Source organism: Pygoscelis adeliae, unplaced genomic scaffold (genome assembly GCF_000699105.1).
Source record: "Pygoscelis adeliae isolate BGI_AS28 unplaced genomic scaffold, ASM69910v1 Scaffold218, whole genome shotgun sequence".
NCBI classification, from domain to species: Eukaryota; Metazoa; Chordata; class Aves; order Sphenisciformes; family Spheniscidae; genus Pygoscelis; species Pygoscelis adeliae.
Genome location: NW_008825433.1, coordinates 4,091,023 through 4,105,689, shown reverse-complemented (window position 1 = coordinate 4,105,689; position 14,667 = coordinate 4,091,023). Strand labels below are relative to the sequence as shown.

The 14,667-nt window shown below is 55.2% G+C and overlaps 2 protein-coding genes across 2 annotated transcripts in view; one reads left to right on the top strand and one right to left on the bottom strand.

Annotated features, from left to right (window-relative positions):
* SLC35B2 (solute carrier family 35 (adenosine 3'-phospho 5'-phosphosulfate transporter), member B2) overlaps positions 1 to 6,646 on the top strand; it is an 8,603-nt gene extending 1,957 nt beyond the window's left edge. Inside the window, exons 2-5 of the mRNA XM_009331116.1 lie at positions 1,981 to 2,045; positions 2,392 to 2,672; positions 2,966 to 3,126; positions 4,440 to 6,646. Of these exons, the coding sequence (XP_009329391.1) occupies positions 1,981 to 2,045; positions 2,392 to 2,672; positions 2,966 to 3,126; positions 4,440 to 5,378 (1,446 nt within the window). The 3' untranslated portion in view covers positions 5,379 to 6,646. The remainder of the gene's footprint in view (positions 1 to 1,980; positions 2,046 to 2,391; positions 2,673 to 2,965; positions 3,127 to 4,439) is intronic.
* A 2,073-nt stretch (positions 6,647 to 8,719) lies between these two features.
* HSP90AB1 (heat shock protein 90kDa alpha (cytosolic), class B member 1) lies at positions 8,720 to 14,666 on the bottom strand (the record flags this gene model as incomplete). The annotated part of the gene is made up of 11 exons (XM_009331115.1): positions 8,720 to 9,323; positions 9,871 to 10,204; positions 10,665 to 10,933; positions 11,206 to 11,353; positions 11,635 to 11,825; positions 12,014 to 12,179; positions 12,606 to 12,929; positions 13,437 to 13,570; positions 13,770 to 13,929; positions 14,207 to 14,413; positions 14,604 to 14,666. Coding segments are annotated over 11 exons (2,106 nt in total), but the record flags the coding sequence as incomplete, so codon positions are not given.
* Position 14,667: the final 1 nt, after the last annotated feature.

Here is a 14,667-nt window from a genome sequence, read left to right as displayed (position 1 = left end):
TCGCGGGCTGTCCCTGCGACCCGGCTTTGAGCCGGCTGCGGGGCAGGGGCAGGGAGGAGGCATAAGATGCCGAGCTGTTAGTGCGTGGCCGTGGACTTCTAAGCTTTAGGCTTGCGTTTGACCTCAGCCCTTCGAGGTGCTAGCGATGCGCCCGAGAGTAGCGGGGCTGCAGGCAGGAATTTTTTTTCAGACCTCTGGCCCGGGACCCCAATTTTGCATCACGGGCAGAGGGCTGTGGCCCAGCCCGGCTCTGGAGCGGTGCATTTGAGAGCTGCCCCTCCTGTGCCGAGGGGAACAGTAGCCGAGTCTGTCGTCTCAGCTCCCTGGCTGTTCTGCGGGCCCCAGACTAAGGCTCCTTTCATGCCTTGGCGTGCCACCTGCTTGCCCTGCGTGGCCCCCCCCTTTCTACCTGTAACACTGGCATCCCTGTTCCTTCCAAGCCTCAGCGAGAAGGGCAGGGCCTGCTGCACTGAGTCAGCTCTCGGGGCCTGGGAATTGCTAGCGCAGGCATAGAGAGCGCCATTGTCCCTCCATAGCCTCCTCTTCACGGTCACGGTGGGAGAGCAGAGCTGGTTCTCCTCCTGTGGCGGCGCTGAGGGGGCCAGCGGGGGTAACAGCAGGCGCAGTCGCGCTAAACAGAGCCAGCTGGCTTTCGGTCTCTTGTCAAGTTGAAGGTAGACGTGGCCCATGAGTGTAGCAACCGACCCTGCCGTTTATATCCCACTTCTGCAAAAGCGAATGGCATTTCTGTACCCTATCCCCGGCAAGAGGGCTGCTGCGATCAACCTGGGTTATTTAATATGGGCTGCGTGTGGGCAGCTTCAGCCCCAGGTGCCTGCACTGAGCCCTGTTCTTGCATCCTGCAGCACCCTACAGCCTGCAATGAGGCCCCTGTAGCAGGAGAGAGGACAGGGGTGGAGGTGTCAAACTGCCTTTTCTACAGGGGAGAGTCAGGGGGGGAATAGGAAGCATGCACAGAAACCCACCCCCAGCTGTTTGCACTTCTCCCTGGGCTGGGAATTTCTGGGTCCTTTAAGTCACAGAAGGGAGATTTCAGGGTGAAACACAGCCTTGGCTTAGGTCAGGTTGTTGGACTCCAGGGTCCTGGCCACAGCAACTGAGGATAAGAAAAGCCCCCGAGGCCTTTCCCAAGGGGACAAGAGGTTGGTGGGGAGGGCTTGTTGTTCATGAAATGGCAGGGGACTTTCTTGCCTTTAAAGCTCTAAGTTTGTAAGTCTCTGAGTTTCATGTGAGGGCTACTAGAGGTCACAGCTATATTATGTTGGGGCCAGGTACACCTCAGAGGGCCTAAATTCCTATGACTCAGTTGTTTTTGGGGGTGGGGGGATTGACATCTCTGGCCCTTTCCATCACAGGAGCCCAGAGCTGCTTCTGGTGCATGTTTATGTAGCCAGCCCCACAGCACCCTCACCTGGCCCCCAAGGCCGTCAGGAGGCTTTTTCTACCGGAGAGACTGAGGCAAGGATGGAGCGTGGACCAAGGAAGCCTCCTACCCCGATGCAGGCATCCACAGCTTGCTGTGCGAGGGGAGGATGCAGATGGCCTTGGGTGTAGGAAGTCCTTACCAGCTTGCTCATTCTGTTGTGTACCTGGTGCTCTTGTTCTTTGCATGGCCCCTGAATATCGGAGGTTTGCCTCTGTGAGGGCGGGGACAGCGGAAGGAAGAACTCCTTCAGGGAGTATTAAAGCTGTTTTAAAGCTGGCTAGGTCACCATCTTAGGGCTATAGCTGAAGAGTATCAGCTATACCTTATCGGATAGTCCTGGTAAAATCCCAACCAGCCAGCTGCTAGGAGAGTTCCTTCCCAGCCTTGCTCTCTGGCTGTGTCTTGTCAAGCGGGTGAGCCCTGGTAATTTCCTCTGAGCTGTGGGGAATGCCTTGGCATGCTCCCTTCCAGGGCTGCGTGGGGAGGTGGGGGAGGCTGGCAGCCTGAGCCTTCCCCGGCTCTCCTCCACTCAGGTGGTGCAGCCGGAGGAGGAAGCTCTGAGCTGTTTGCTCTCAGAGGAAGGCTCCTCTGGCCGCAGGCTTGAAACATGAGCTGCTAGGTAGCAGTCGCTTTTTCCATTCAATGACCTGTTTTTTTTTCCACCCAGGAGCTGCGCTGAAGTTTAACTAAAAAGGGGAGGTGTGAGGTACTCCTTGCATTTGGAGTAAGGGCGTTGTGAAAACCAGATGATTACAACAGTGTTCAAACATTCTCTCCGACCCTGGAAATCCAAGTTTCTAAGTCCACATGTTCCTAAGCTAGAGCAAACACCCTTAACGGAAGCAAACATAAATGTCTGGCATGTGCTCTTGAACTCCAGAGGGCTTTTCCTACTCCACATGCTGCCATCATTGCTGTCGTGGGATCTGGGTGCTGCCTGCCAGTGGGGAGCAGGCTGGGTGGCACAGGCATGGCGAGCAGAGCTGGCCGTGTGCCGGCTGCCCACTGCCTGCCTCTTTGTCTCTCCACAGATTTTGCCTTCCCCTCGTGCTGGCTTCCTTCCCTACCATGGCTACTGGTGAAGAGATACCCCCTGTCCTGCAGGACTCGTGGGGGGACTTCTGGCTCTTCCGTTTCTTTGTTAATGCTGCTGGCTACGCGAGTATTGTGGTGCCGGGATTCCTTCTCATCCAGTACTTCAAGAGAAGGAATTACCTGGAGACAGGTAAGGGCAGGAGCTTCCCTTCCACATCCTGCCTCCCTGTGAGCTCTCTGCACCCCATTCAGCGCTGACAGGTCATTTCCCTGACCTGCTTTGTCAGACCAGGAGTGAGCTGCTTGCAGAGCTGCATCCCAGAGCTGTCTAGGTGCTACCCTGAAACAAATTTCTCTGAGGCCCCTGCGCCTCAGATGCAGATGCAGAGGCTAGTAAGGAGGGAGGCCTCACCTCAAGCTGGTGCGGCTTGTGGTGTCCAGGCTGCCGTTAATTCTGTCTCTATGTTCTCTTACTCCCTTCAGGCCGAGGCATTTGCTTCCCTGTCATCAAATCATGCGTGTTCGGCTCCGAGGTGAAGTCTGTACACCAGGAGGATGGCTCCCTGCCACCCCGAGTGGAGCCCACAGAGTCCTCTACAGCCCGACAGGTCTTCAAGCTGCTCTTCTGTGCTGCTGGTCTACAGGTAGGGGCCCTGTGCATATGTGTGTGGCCATCCCACTCCGGGAGCAGGAGGTGGGCAGTGGGTTTGTGGCCGTCAGTTCCTTGAAGACCAAGGATGCAGTGCTGTCCTTGATCGGGGCAGGGTTGGAGGCTGGGACACAGCCTCTCAACCAGGATAGTGCCCCAGGGCTGCTGTGTCACTTCTAAGGGCTGTGGAGGTCCATTTAGCTGGTGTCATCTGGGTTGGGACCTCTTGTCTGTCCGATCTCAGTCCTCTGCAGCCATGGATAGGGAAAATTCTGTGATTCAGCAGATTGTTAGGGCTGCTCTTGTTCTGGCCCTCATGTCAGAGCACCAGATAGTTTTGCAGCTTATCTCCCAGGCTCTCCTCTGGGTCACCTTCTGGGGCTGATGGGTCCTGCCTTGATGGATTGGATTTGAATACTGGAGAGAAATACTGAATTCAGCTACAGATAAAGAGGATTTTTTAATCTTAGTTTCCCTAAGTCTGAGCTACAGCCTGAGCGTCATTAGGAAGGGCAGCTTTTTGGCTCTCTGAGGATTAAAAGTAGAAATGTGGGCATTGTGACAGAAAACCCCACGCATCCCACAGCCAGCAGAAGACACCCACTCTCTGGCCTGTTATCCCAGCCCATTCAGACTTGCTGCAGGTCACCACCAAGTCCTTCTATCTCTCTGTGCCTCAGTTTCTCGGGAGGGGATGTGTGGTGAGAGGAAGTCTGTGTTACTTCTGTGAGGGGCTCGGTACTGTGGCACCGGGACTGCTGAAGTAGTGGAGGTGACAGCCAGAATAGTCATCATCCCTGGAGGATGATTTCTTCTGCTGGGTTTGAAACTAGAATTGATTTGGATAGAAGAACTGGGCCTAGGGAGTTGGAAGTGAAAACCAATGCAGAGGCCACTGGGAGAACTGCCAGGACCTGCCGCAGGGAGCTGGCACCAAAACCGCAGCTGTGCATCGGTAACGTTCCCTGATCCTGTCCATCTGGTTCAACAGGCAGCTTAAAACATAACTGCTTGCTGTACGCCAGGGTGTTTGCTTTGCGGGCTTCTCTCCCCTTGAAGAGGCTGTAAATTGAGCAGGTTTTGTTTGGGACGGGATGTTCCTGGTTGTAACCACACGGGACAGTGGGTTCCCTCAGACGGGTGGAGTCGGGGGTAGCCCCATCTCCCAGTGCCTCAGGGAAGCACTGCCGTGCAGAGGATGACGCAACGCTGGGGCAAGCAAGGATCTCCTGGGGTCTGTTCTTCCCGTGGCTGCTTGCAGCTGCCGTTGCAGGTCCTGACTCTCCCTGTGCTCCTCCTGCTTCGCAGGTCTCCTACCTCACTTGGGGCGTCCTCCAGGAGCGTGTGATGACGAGAACATACGGTGCCACCGAAACGGACCCTGGTGAGAAGTTCAAGGACTCTCAGTTCCTAGTGTTCATGAACCGCATCCTGGCCTTCACAGTGGCTGGTCTGTACTGCGCCCTGACCAAGCAGCCACGCCATGGGGCTCCTATGTACAAATACTCCTTTGCCTCCCTCTCCAACATCCTCAGCAGCTGGTGCCAGTATGAGGCACTCAAATACATCAGCTTCCCCACCCAAGTGCTGGCCAAGGCCTCCAAAGTGATCCCAGTGATGATGATGGGCAAACTGGTGTCACGCAAGAGTTACGAGTACTGGGAGTACCTGACTGCTGCCCTCATCTCCGTGGGGGTCAGCATGTTCCTGCTCTCCAGTGCTCCCAACAGGCACGTGTCCACTGTCACCACTTTCTCAGGCATAGTCCTCCTGGCTGGCTACATAATCTTCGACAGCTTCACCTCCAACTGGCAGGATGCCCTCTTCACCTACAAGATGTCTCCCGTGCAGATGATGTTTGGTGTCAACGTCTTCTCCTGCCTTTTCACGGTAGGCTCGCTCTTGGAGCAGGGTGCCTTGCTGGAGTCATTACGCTTCATGGCCCGCCACTCAGAGTTCACGGCCCACGCCGTGCTGCTCTCAGTGTGCTCCGCCTGCGGCCAGCTCTTCATCTTCTACACCATCAACCAGTTCGGGGCAGCTGTCTTCACCATCATCATGACACTCCGCCAGGCCTTTGCCATCCTCCTCTCCTGCCTCATCTATGGGCACACTGTCACTGTTGTGGGTGGGCTGGGCGTAGCCGTTGTCTTCATGGCCCTCTTCCTCCGCGTCTACGCCCGCAGCCGCATGAAGAAGCGCAGCAAGAAGCTCCCGCCAGGCGAGACCCCTATACAAAAGGTCTAAGGAGCTGGGGCCGTGGCATTTAAGCTATGCCTGCTGTCCCGTCTCCACTTGGGGGCACTTGCTTGATTTCTCAGAACCCGCTGAGGAGCAGGGTGGGGTATGGATAGGCTGGACAGTGACTTGCTTCTCCACCTGCTTTTCCTGGGGAAGGGGCTGGAACAAGCCCAGGGAATGCTCTGGGCTGCCACAGCTCTAGGGAATGCTCTGGGCTGCCACAGCTCCAAACCTTTCTGTTTGCCTTAATAGGTCAAAGACTTCCAGCCAAGGCACAGGCCTGGGGGCTTACATCCTGGGGGAAGACCAGCTGGTGCTCCAGCTGGTGCTCCTGCCCCACCTCTGTCTTGTGGCTTCTCTCCAAAGTCACTGATGAGCAAGGGAGCTCTCTTCCCTGGCACCTTCTTGCCTCTGGCTAATGCTCCTCCATTTCTGTTGCTACTACAGAGGTCAGTAGGAGGAAAGGGCAAGCAAAACACTAGCTTTCTTTTTGAAACACCTCCATGTGAGGTGTGTCCCAGACTGAGCCTGTCGTAAGGTGGGGGAGCTCTCAGCCCCCCTCCCAGGAGGTGCTCCAGGTAGGACAGGCACAGCTAAAGGAAGGACTCCCAGCCTGTCCTACCCCAGGCCTGGGATCTGCTCTGGGAGGGTGCTCTGCAGTGAAAGCCGGTACCTCCCAGTTTGGTTTTATCAGTTCCTTGCCCCTGCTTCAAGACACACTTCTTCACTCCCCTCAGCCCAGGCTGATTTTTATGCAGAGGCTGAGGCTGGCCGGTACGGTTCCCAAGGCTTGCTGCATTGTTCTAGGTTGCTTTTTGGTTACATCCGCTGCTGTTACAGGCCAAAGGCTGCGCTGCCCAGAAGCCCCAGCATCGCCTCGGGGTGTCTCCGTGCCACGGTTTCTGGGCTTTGAGGTTGCCATTCAGAGAAGCACAAATAGCCCCTCTTCTTCCTGCCAACTGGAGGCATCGGCCCTGGCTTTCCTCAGACCTGGCCAGAGCCCCGCTGCGCCTGGAGGGCTGAGAGATGGGGCAGAGCCCGCTTGCGGTGCCTTGTTCCTGCTCCCCAGGCAGCAGGGGATGGAGCAAGTGGGCACCTGCTCCCCAGGCAGCAGGGGATGGAGCAGTGGAAGCTGCTCTTCCCCAGGAGCCTGGGTTTTACTGGTTAACCCTTTTCTCCTCAACACAACCTGACTGTCAAGCCAGCAGGTTTTGGTACTTTTAAAAGGCAATTTTTTTCTCTTTTTATTTTATTAAATTAAAAATATGCTGCATATAGTGCCCTGGGGGTAAATGTTCATTTTTATTGTTTTTTTTTTTTTTCCCCCCATGTACCTGAAAGGAGGGGAGAGAGTTCCCAACCCTTCCTGTGTCCCTAGTCTCTGCGGGACAGCAAAGCTGTCTGTCTTTTCTTTCCAAACACAGATGCCTCTGCATTCATCCAGGCAGGTATGAGCCAAGGTTGGACCCCAACAGCAGCTGAGAACAAGATCCTTACACATATGACTGGGGAGGATAGCCGGGTTTGGACCTCTGCTTATGCTGGTGGGCAAGTGGAGGAGCTGTTAGCCTGGTTCTGGTTTGGCTCCTGGGTTCCCTGCATGGTGCAGCTTGGGCAGCCCCAGCGGGTGCCACTGCAGCCTGCGTAGCTAGATGGAGATGGTGCAGAGACCTGCTGAGCACCTGCCAGACAGGGCCACCAGTGCTATAGCAAGGCCCTGGAGGAGCCCATCATTTATGGGGTGAGTCTGCACCAACACCAGCTCTGTGGACCCCACACCAGAGCCAGGGGAGGCTTGGGGTGTGGGTGGTACATCCCACTAGCACCTATGGGAGACCTGGTGAAAAACCTTGTCTGTAGGCCTAGGCGATCTGGTCATGGCAAGGTCTGGCTGGGGTCAGGAGCAGGACCTTGGACTACCAGAGCTAGAGAAAGGGGAGACTCAAGAAAGGCTACAGGAGAGACAAAGGAGGGGATGAGGGACAGGAGCTGCTTTTCACAGTGCTGAGCCAGCTGAGCCTGTGCTGAGCACAGCCCAGGCTTCAGAGCACTTGGCTCTCCAGCAGAGTTTTAACTGTGCTGCTTTCCTAGCTCTGAGCTTGTGAAAGTGCCTGTGCAGCCTCACAGCCCTTCATCTTTCCCCTACAAATTCCCCCAAATGTCTGCCCCCACCATCTGCTGACAGACTGAAAATGGATTTTTTTTTTTCTTTGGTCAAAAAAAATAGGTGGTCTGCCAGGTTGGGAATAGGATCCCTTTTCTAATTTAAATGTAGATTTAAAGAAAAAGTTAGTGGAAAAAAAACCCAAAACATTCTAAGTTAAAAAGAAGAATTGACTTTACTGATTTGTTATTTGGCAAAACCTTCCTATCCAGAGAGAAATCTTACTTTTAAGCTTTTTTTTTTTCTCTTGTCTCAGGGAAAGAAAACCACCCTGAAGGCATTTGCTAGCTCAGCTCCAGCACTGCCCTAGCAGCCTGCACCCAAATAGCTGCACACTGCCCTGGTGTGCAACGAGGGACTCCTCCAGCAGGCTCTGCCTCCTCTCTCCCTGCTGAGGATGGGTACTGGCTAAAGCCCACTCCCATTTTGTGTCTGTGGTTGCTGGCAAGCAGCCAGCAAGAGACACCGATGTTGGTGTCACTTTCCCCTGCCAAACCCCAGGGGCCACTGTGGTTGAGGGTAACAAACCCCACTCACAGGATGCAAGCTCAGTGCAAGGGGCAGATGAATCAGAGGTGATGCTGTCATCTGGGACACAGGCAAAAGCCAGGGGGTGGCCAGATACTGCCAAACCCCCCAGGGCTGCAGAAGCCCAGAAAAGACAGGCTGGAGGTGGAGGGAAAGGTGGAGTCTAGAGCACAGAGCAAGGCACTTTGGCCTAAGAGCTGAAGAGAGGCAGCTTGAGTACAGTCCTGAGCTGCCAACTCCACCCCCTGCTCTGCACTGCAAGGGAACAGGCAGATGGCTCCTGCCACAGCTCCCACCCCCAGGGACGCTCAGATCAGACCAGCCAGCAGCAGTGCAGACTCGGGTCCTGGCACAGCTTGCCCAGCTGATACATGGGCAGCCGATACATGGATTGGAAAGGTTTCTTCCCAGGCTGCGGGGCATGCAGTGCTCTGGGTGGACAACTACTGCCTGCTGGAGACGACCCCACTGGCACAGCAGGTCATGTGTTTCTCCGACCCACTTCATGGTGGCTGGGCAGGGAAGGGGTAGAGATCAGCTGAAGCAGGGCTCTGAAAACCAGTCAGGGCAGAGGAGAGCCCAATACCCTCAAGGCACAGGGGCTGAGATCCTTTCCTCCGTATGGTAGACATGAAACACAAGGGACCCCGCCATGTAAACCACATTCTTTGATACTTTAATTCCAGTAGAACAAAACAACAGAAAAAAACAAACAAAAATAACCAAACCAACCGAAACACAATATCCTACCCTGTGGGTTCAGGGGGGGGCAGCAGCTCAGAGGAAGGGCGCTCCCATCCTGATGGAACAAGGGCAGTGTTTGATGCCTACTGGGAACATGGGAGACCCCCCTCATAGCGGGGGGGGAGAGGGGAAGCCTGATGCCTCCTCACCTCCACTCCCCATCAGCTGTTCCTACACAAGCAGAAAGACACAGAACAGACAGGCCTCAGGCTGCCTGAATCACTCACTACTGACAAACGGAATCATGCCCAGGATCCTGCCCCCCACCAAAAAAACAATCAAAGAAATCCAAAAAAAGAGACACCACCAAGGAATCGGTAGCAGCTGGTGGGAGCAGACCCCCTCCTAAGCAGACATAAGATGGGGCAGAGGCCTGGCAGGTGAGGGAAGAGGCTTCCTCCTACTTTAGTCTACCTCTTCCATGTGGGATGCATCTTCATCTCCCTCCAGAGGGTGGATTTCATCAGGGACAGCTGCACTGGGCTCCTCCGCAGTCACCTCGTCTTCATCAATGCCTGGGAGAGGGGAGGAAAGGAAGAGGTGAGGCCTCCAAGTGACACCAAGTGATCCCAGAGGAACGGCCTCTCCCAGAGCAAAGGGTGACTCCTGCCCACAGCCCGAGGGACAGGCCTATTAGCATCCAGTAGTTATGCCAAGCCACAGCACCTCTTCATTTATATTTTTGCCTAAAAAGCCAGTTTGGAGAAGTAAGTTGGGTGCAAGCACAAGCTGTTTCACCAGATAGGTCACATCTCCCATGGCAGACTTTTGACATTCACTGTGAAGAACTGAGAAACCTCAGCTTTTCATCTGAGCAGCCTGGTGGTGGCTCCTGGCCTCATGGAAGACAGGACAGCCCACTCAGAGCCCTGAGCCCTCCTGAAGTACCTTGTTCCACGTTTCCACTTGCCCCTAGCCACCTTACACAGCCAGTTCTGCACACCGCACCAGCACGGCTCCCTTACCGGCCTCCTCCCTGCCCCAAGACAGTTACATGCTAGCCTGCCCAGCTAACCTGCTTCAGGACCTGCGCCAGGCCCGAGAAGCTGCATGGACACCTACCAAGCCCCAGTTTGATCATCCTGTAGATACGGTTGGAGTGTGTCTGGGGATCTTCCAGGGAGAAACCAGAGGACAGCAGAGCAGTTTCAAAGAGTAGCACCACCAGGTCTTTGACAGCTTTGTCATTCTTGTCAGCATCAGCCTTCTGGCGGAGGGTTTCCACAATTGGGTGGTCAGGGTTGATCTCCAGGTGCTTCTTGGCCATCATATAGCCCATGGTAGAGTTATCCCGCAGCGCCTGAGCCTTCATGATGCGCTCCATGTTGGCTGTCCAACCATAGGTGCTGGTGACGATGCAGCAGGGAGATGAGACCAACCGGTTTGAGATAGTTACCTGCCAACGTAGTCAAGGGTTAGCTGAGCAAGGTCCCCGTAACGCCCTGGACTGGGCCCAGCCACAGCACACGTCATACCCCAGGTCTCTGCCCCAGGTTCACCTGGGGACAGCCCAAAGCAAGCAGAAATCCTCCAAGCAGCTCCAAGACTGCTGCATAGACCAGTTTGGACAGCTCAGCCAGCACCTTCAGCACCCACTGCATGTTTCCCGCACTTACCCTCTCCCATCAATGCACGTATTTGGGTCAGTGCCCCTCACCTGCAGCCTGGCTGCTTAGAGCAAGATGGTGCAGTGCATGCTGGGACCTCCAGTCTCCTTTAGCGGCTCCTCTGCAGGAGATGAGGGAGATGAGAGGCATGCATTGAGCTGGGGCCCTTGCCTGCATCATAGAGGGCCCAGCCCTCCTCCCCCTCCAGCCCAGGACACAGCCCTGGGCTGAGCTCCCCACCCATCTCACCTTCTCCACCTTCTTGTCCAGTATCTCCTTCATGAGTTTGCAGAGGGTCTCAAACTTGGCCTTGCTCTCCTCCATCTTCTTTTTCTCCTCCTCATCCTCAGGCAGCTCCAGCCCCTCCTTGGTGACTGATACCAGGGTCTTGCTATCAAACTCCTTGAGCTGCTGCACGCAGTACTCGTCAATGGGCTCCGTCATGTACACCACCTCAAAGCCACGCTTCCGCACACGCTCCACAAAAGCTGAGTTGGCAACCTGCTCCTTACTCTCCCCTGGGGGTAGAAATGAGATGTCACCAAGGTGCAAGAGCTGGTTACAACAGGACAAACGGCACCAGTTGCTCAGAGCCCCTAGCATAAAACTGGCTGCAGCCGGAGCTCTAAGCCTGGTGATCTTTCCCCAGCCCCCAGGGATGGGCTGTGATTCAGCAGGGAGGGCCTGCTGAAGGCAGCAGGACCCACCTGGAAAAATCTGCTTTAAGTTAGGGCTGGCAGGCAGGTAGCCTGCCTCCACTTCACTAGGGCACAGAGGAGCTCTGGCTCACCTGTGATGTAGTAGATACTCTTCTGGGTCTCCTTCATACGAGACACATACTCTGAAAGCGAAGTCACCTCATCACCTGACTGAGATGTGTGGTAACGCAGCAGCTCTGAAAGGCGCTTTCGGTTGGTTGAGTCCTCATGGATGCCCAGCTGGAGACAGAAGAGATGCATGAAGTCTCCGGGATGGGACTTGCATGCACTTGGCCACCCCCGAGGCACAGCCATCTCTGCTCACCCCCTAACCATTTGAGCCTTAGGCCTAGCACAACCAGAGGGGTCAGCTGCTCACAAAGGCTCTCTGGGGCACTTGCGAGACTCCCTCTACCCTAACACCCACACAGAGAAGACACAGCACAGAGACAAGCCTGCTCCTCAGGCAGAGGACCCTGAGGGGCCCCTCCCTCCTCCAGGTGTAGGGTTGCCCAGCTCACCTTCAGATTCTTGGAAAAGGCCTCGTAAAATTTCTTGTAGTTCTCTTTGTCCTCTGCCAGCTCAGAGAAGAGCTCCAAGCATTTCTTCACAATGTTTTTGCGGATCACTTTCAGGATCTTGCTCTGCTGGAGCATCTCACGAGAGATGTTCAGAGGCAGGTCCTCTGAGTCCACAACACCCCGGATAAAGTCTGAGTAGGGGAAATGAAAACAGGAGTCAGGTTAGGAGCTCTGAGCTTCATCACAGGAGGAGAAGTGCTAAGACACTGACTGCTGTGCGCCCAACACCAGCTAGTGCCCCAGCCAACCGCTTTGTATGGGGAGCGATATCACAGGGGTCCCAGCTCCACACTGGGAGGCTGAGGCAAGGGGCTCTTACTTAGGTACTCAGGGATGAGCTCATCACAGCTGTCCATGATGAAGACACGCCTCACATACAGCTTAATGTTATTCTTCTTCTTCTTGTTCTCAAAGAGGTCAAAAGGGGCACGGCGTGGGATGAAGAGCAGGGCTCTGAATTCCAGCTGCCCTTCCACGGAAAAGTGCTGCGGAGTCAGGAAGAAAAAACAGCTGCTGTGGTGCTACCCTTTCCCCCAAGACCCGCTGTGGGCAGCCTGAACTCCCATTCCTCATCACTGGGGCTGGCAGGAGGGCACAGCAGGGTCCCTAGCATGCAAGCAGCCTGCATTTCCACCTCCTCAGCCCCACTGCCCCCTATGTGCCAGGGCTCTCTGGCATCCAGCAGGCCTGAACAGAGGAGTCATGCTTCTCTGAGGCCCAACACCCTTCTATCCTGCTTCTAGGGTGGCACTGCCAACCCCACCACCTGCACAGGAGTTGCAGTGCAGGCTGAGGCACCAGCAAGTGGCCTGGGAGCCCTCAGTCCTGTAACTGAGGCACAACCACATGGTGGCTCTGGGTATGGGCTGGAAAGGGGCCTTCTGTCTCTCCTGGGGTGGCCCAGCACCCACCTTGACAGCCAGGTGGTCCTCCCAGTCATTGGTGAGGCTTTTGTAGAACTCGCCATACTCCTCCTGGGTGATGTCATCAGGGTTGCGTGTCCAAATAGGTTTGGTCTTGTTCAGCTCCTCCTGGTCAATATATTTCTCCTTTATTTTCTTGGTTTTTTTCTTCTTGCCTTTGTCTCCCTCCTCCTCCTCCTCATCAGAACCCACATCCTCAATCTTGGGTTTCTCCTCATCTTTGGATACTGGCTCTTCCTCTTCCTCTTTCTTCTCGTCTTTCTCCTCCTCTGCCTCATCATCACTGATCTCTTTCTCACGTTCCTTCTCCAGCTGTGGAGAAAGAGACAAGGAAGAGTCAGGGCCATGAGCTCAGGTTTAGTCCCAAGCAACCGTTACCAGGAATCCTTTTGCTTCAGATGAAAGAAACAGGTGTCCTCCTGATGTGACACAAGGCTCAACAAATGCAACACCTGGAACTAGGGCTTCCCCTGAAATCAGCCCTCAGAGTCCCTCTACAGCTCATGCCACCAAAAGCTGTGTCTGAGAAGATGAGACAAGGGGCAGGAAACCCTCCTCCCTCCACGGCTGGTTTAGTTGAACTCCAGCTGCACAGATCAAAGGCCAAAAGTGTGGCTGGATACCCCCCACCTCCAATAAGCCCCCAGCCTCAAATCATCTCTGGCCACAGAAGCACCACTGCTCAATATGCAGCAGCCAGGAGCTATGGAAGGGAACACAAGAGACCGTAGTCTGCCCTTTTCAGGGCTCCTGCTACCACCACCACCCACCCCTGCCTCCAGCTTTCCAGCAGGTCCCCACAGTCCTTCCCTTACATACATAGAGTGTGATGGGGTAGCCAATGAACTGGGAGTGCTTCTTCACCACCTCTTTGACACGCCGCTCCTCCAAGTACTCTGTCTGGTCCTCCTTCAAATACAGGATCACTTTGGTGCCCCGTCCAATGGGCTCACCTACAGTGCAGGGAGAGAAACATTAGCATTTCAAGGCACAGTGTTAAAGGGCAGAGAGCAAGTAGGACCAGCTCCTCGAGCCTGTTACTTGACACCTCACATTAACAAGCGTGACTGACAAAGCAGCCCAGCTCTAGGGAACACCAAGAAAAGGGATGCTTCTAGCAGAGATATACGCTTGATTTTGTACAACACTTACCATGGTCAGTCCGGACAGTGAAGGAGCCCCCAGCTGACGACTCCCAAGCATACTGCTCGTCATCATTGTGCTTGGTAATGACAACAACCTTCTCAGCCACTAGATAGGCAGAATAGAAACCCACACCAAACTGCCCGATCATGGAGATGTCTGCACCAGCCTGTGAAAGCAGAGAAAGCCTAATGGACCAGTGAGGAGAAGAGGTGTCTGCGACTGATTCACAGCAGCAAAGAACTGGGTCAGCATACAGAGAAAAAGGGACAAGCACCAACAGGCAGCCCTACCCTCAGCTCCTCCCTGCTGCTGGACAGGTGAGGAAGCACACTCGGGTAGGCCAGTAGCTCCCACAGCAAAAAAGGCAGCAGGGCTAGGGTTGTACCCCAGCGAAAGCCTATGGCCCAGGCCCTAGGGAACCCATGCAGCCAAAGGCAACCCACCTGCAGGGCTTCCATAAAGGCTTTGGTACCAGATTTGGCAATAGTGCCCAGGTTGTTGATGAGGTCCGCTTTTGTCATCCCAATGCCAGTGTCCACCAGAGTGAGCGTGCGGTCCCGGGGGTTGGGGACTATGTCGATCTTGAGGTCCTTGCCGCTGTCGAGCTTGGAGGGATCTGTCAAGCTCTCATAACGGATCTTATCCAGAGCCTAGGGGAGAAGATGATGCTCGCCACAGCCTCCCTACTCAACAGCCGCCTCCCTCCCCCAGCAAAAGCTTCGCGGGCCGCCCAGGCCCCGGCCTCTCCCTGGGCACCCCCAGAGGGACATCAGCCTCCCCCGAGCCCCCGAGCAGAGAAAGGCGGCCGGCCCCGCAGGGGCGAGCAGGGCCCGGACTCACATCGGAGGCGTTGGAGATGAGCTCCCGCAGAAAGATCTCCTTGTTGGAATAGAAGGTGTTGATG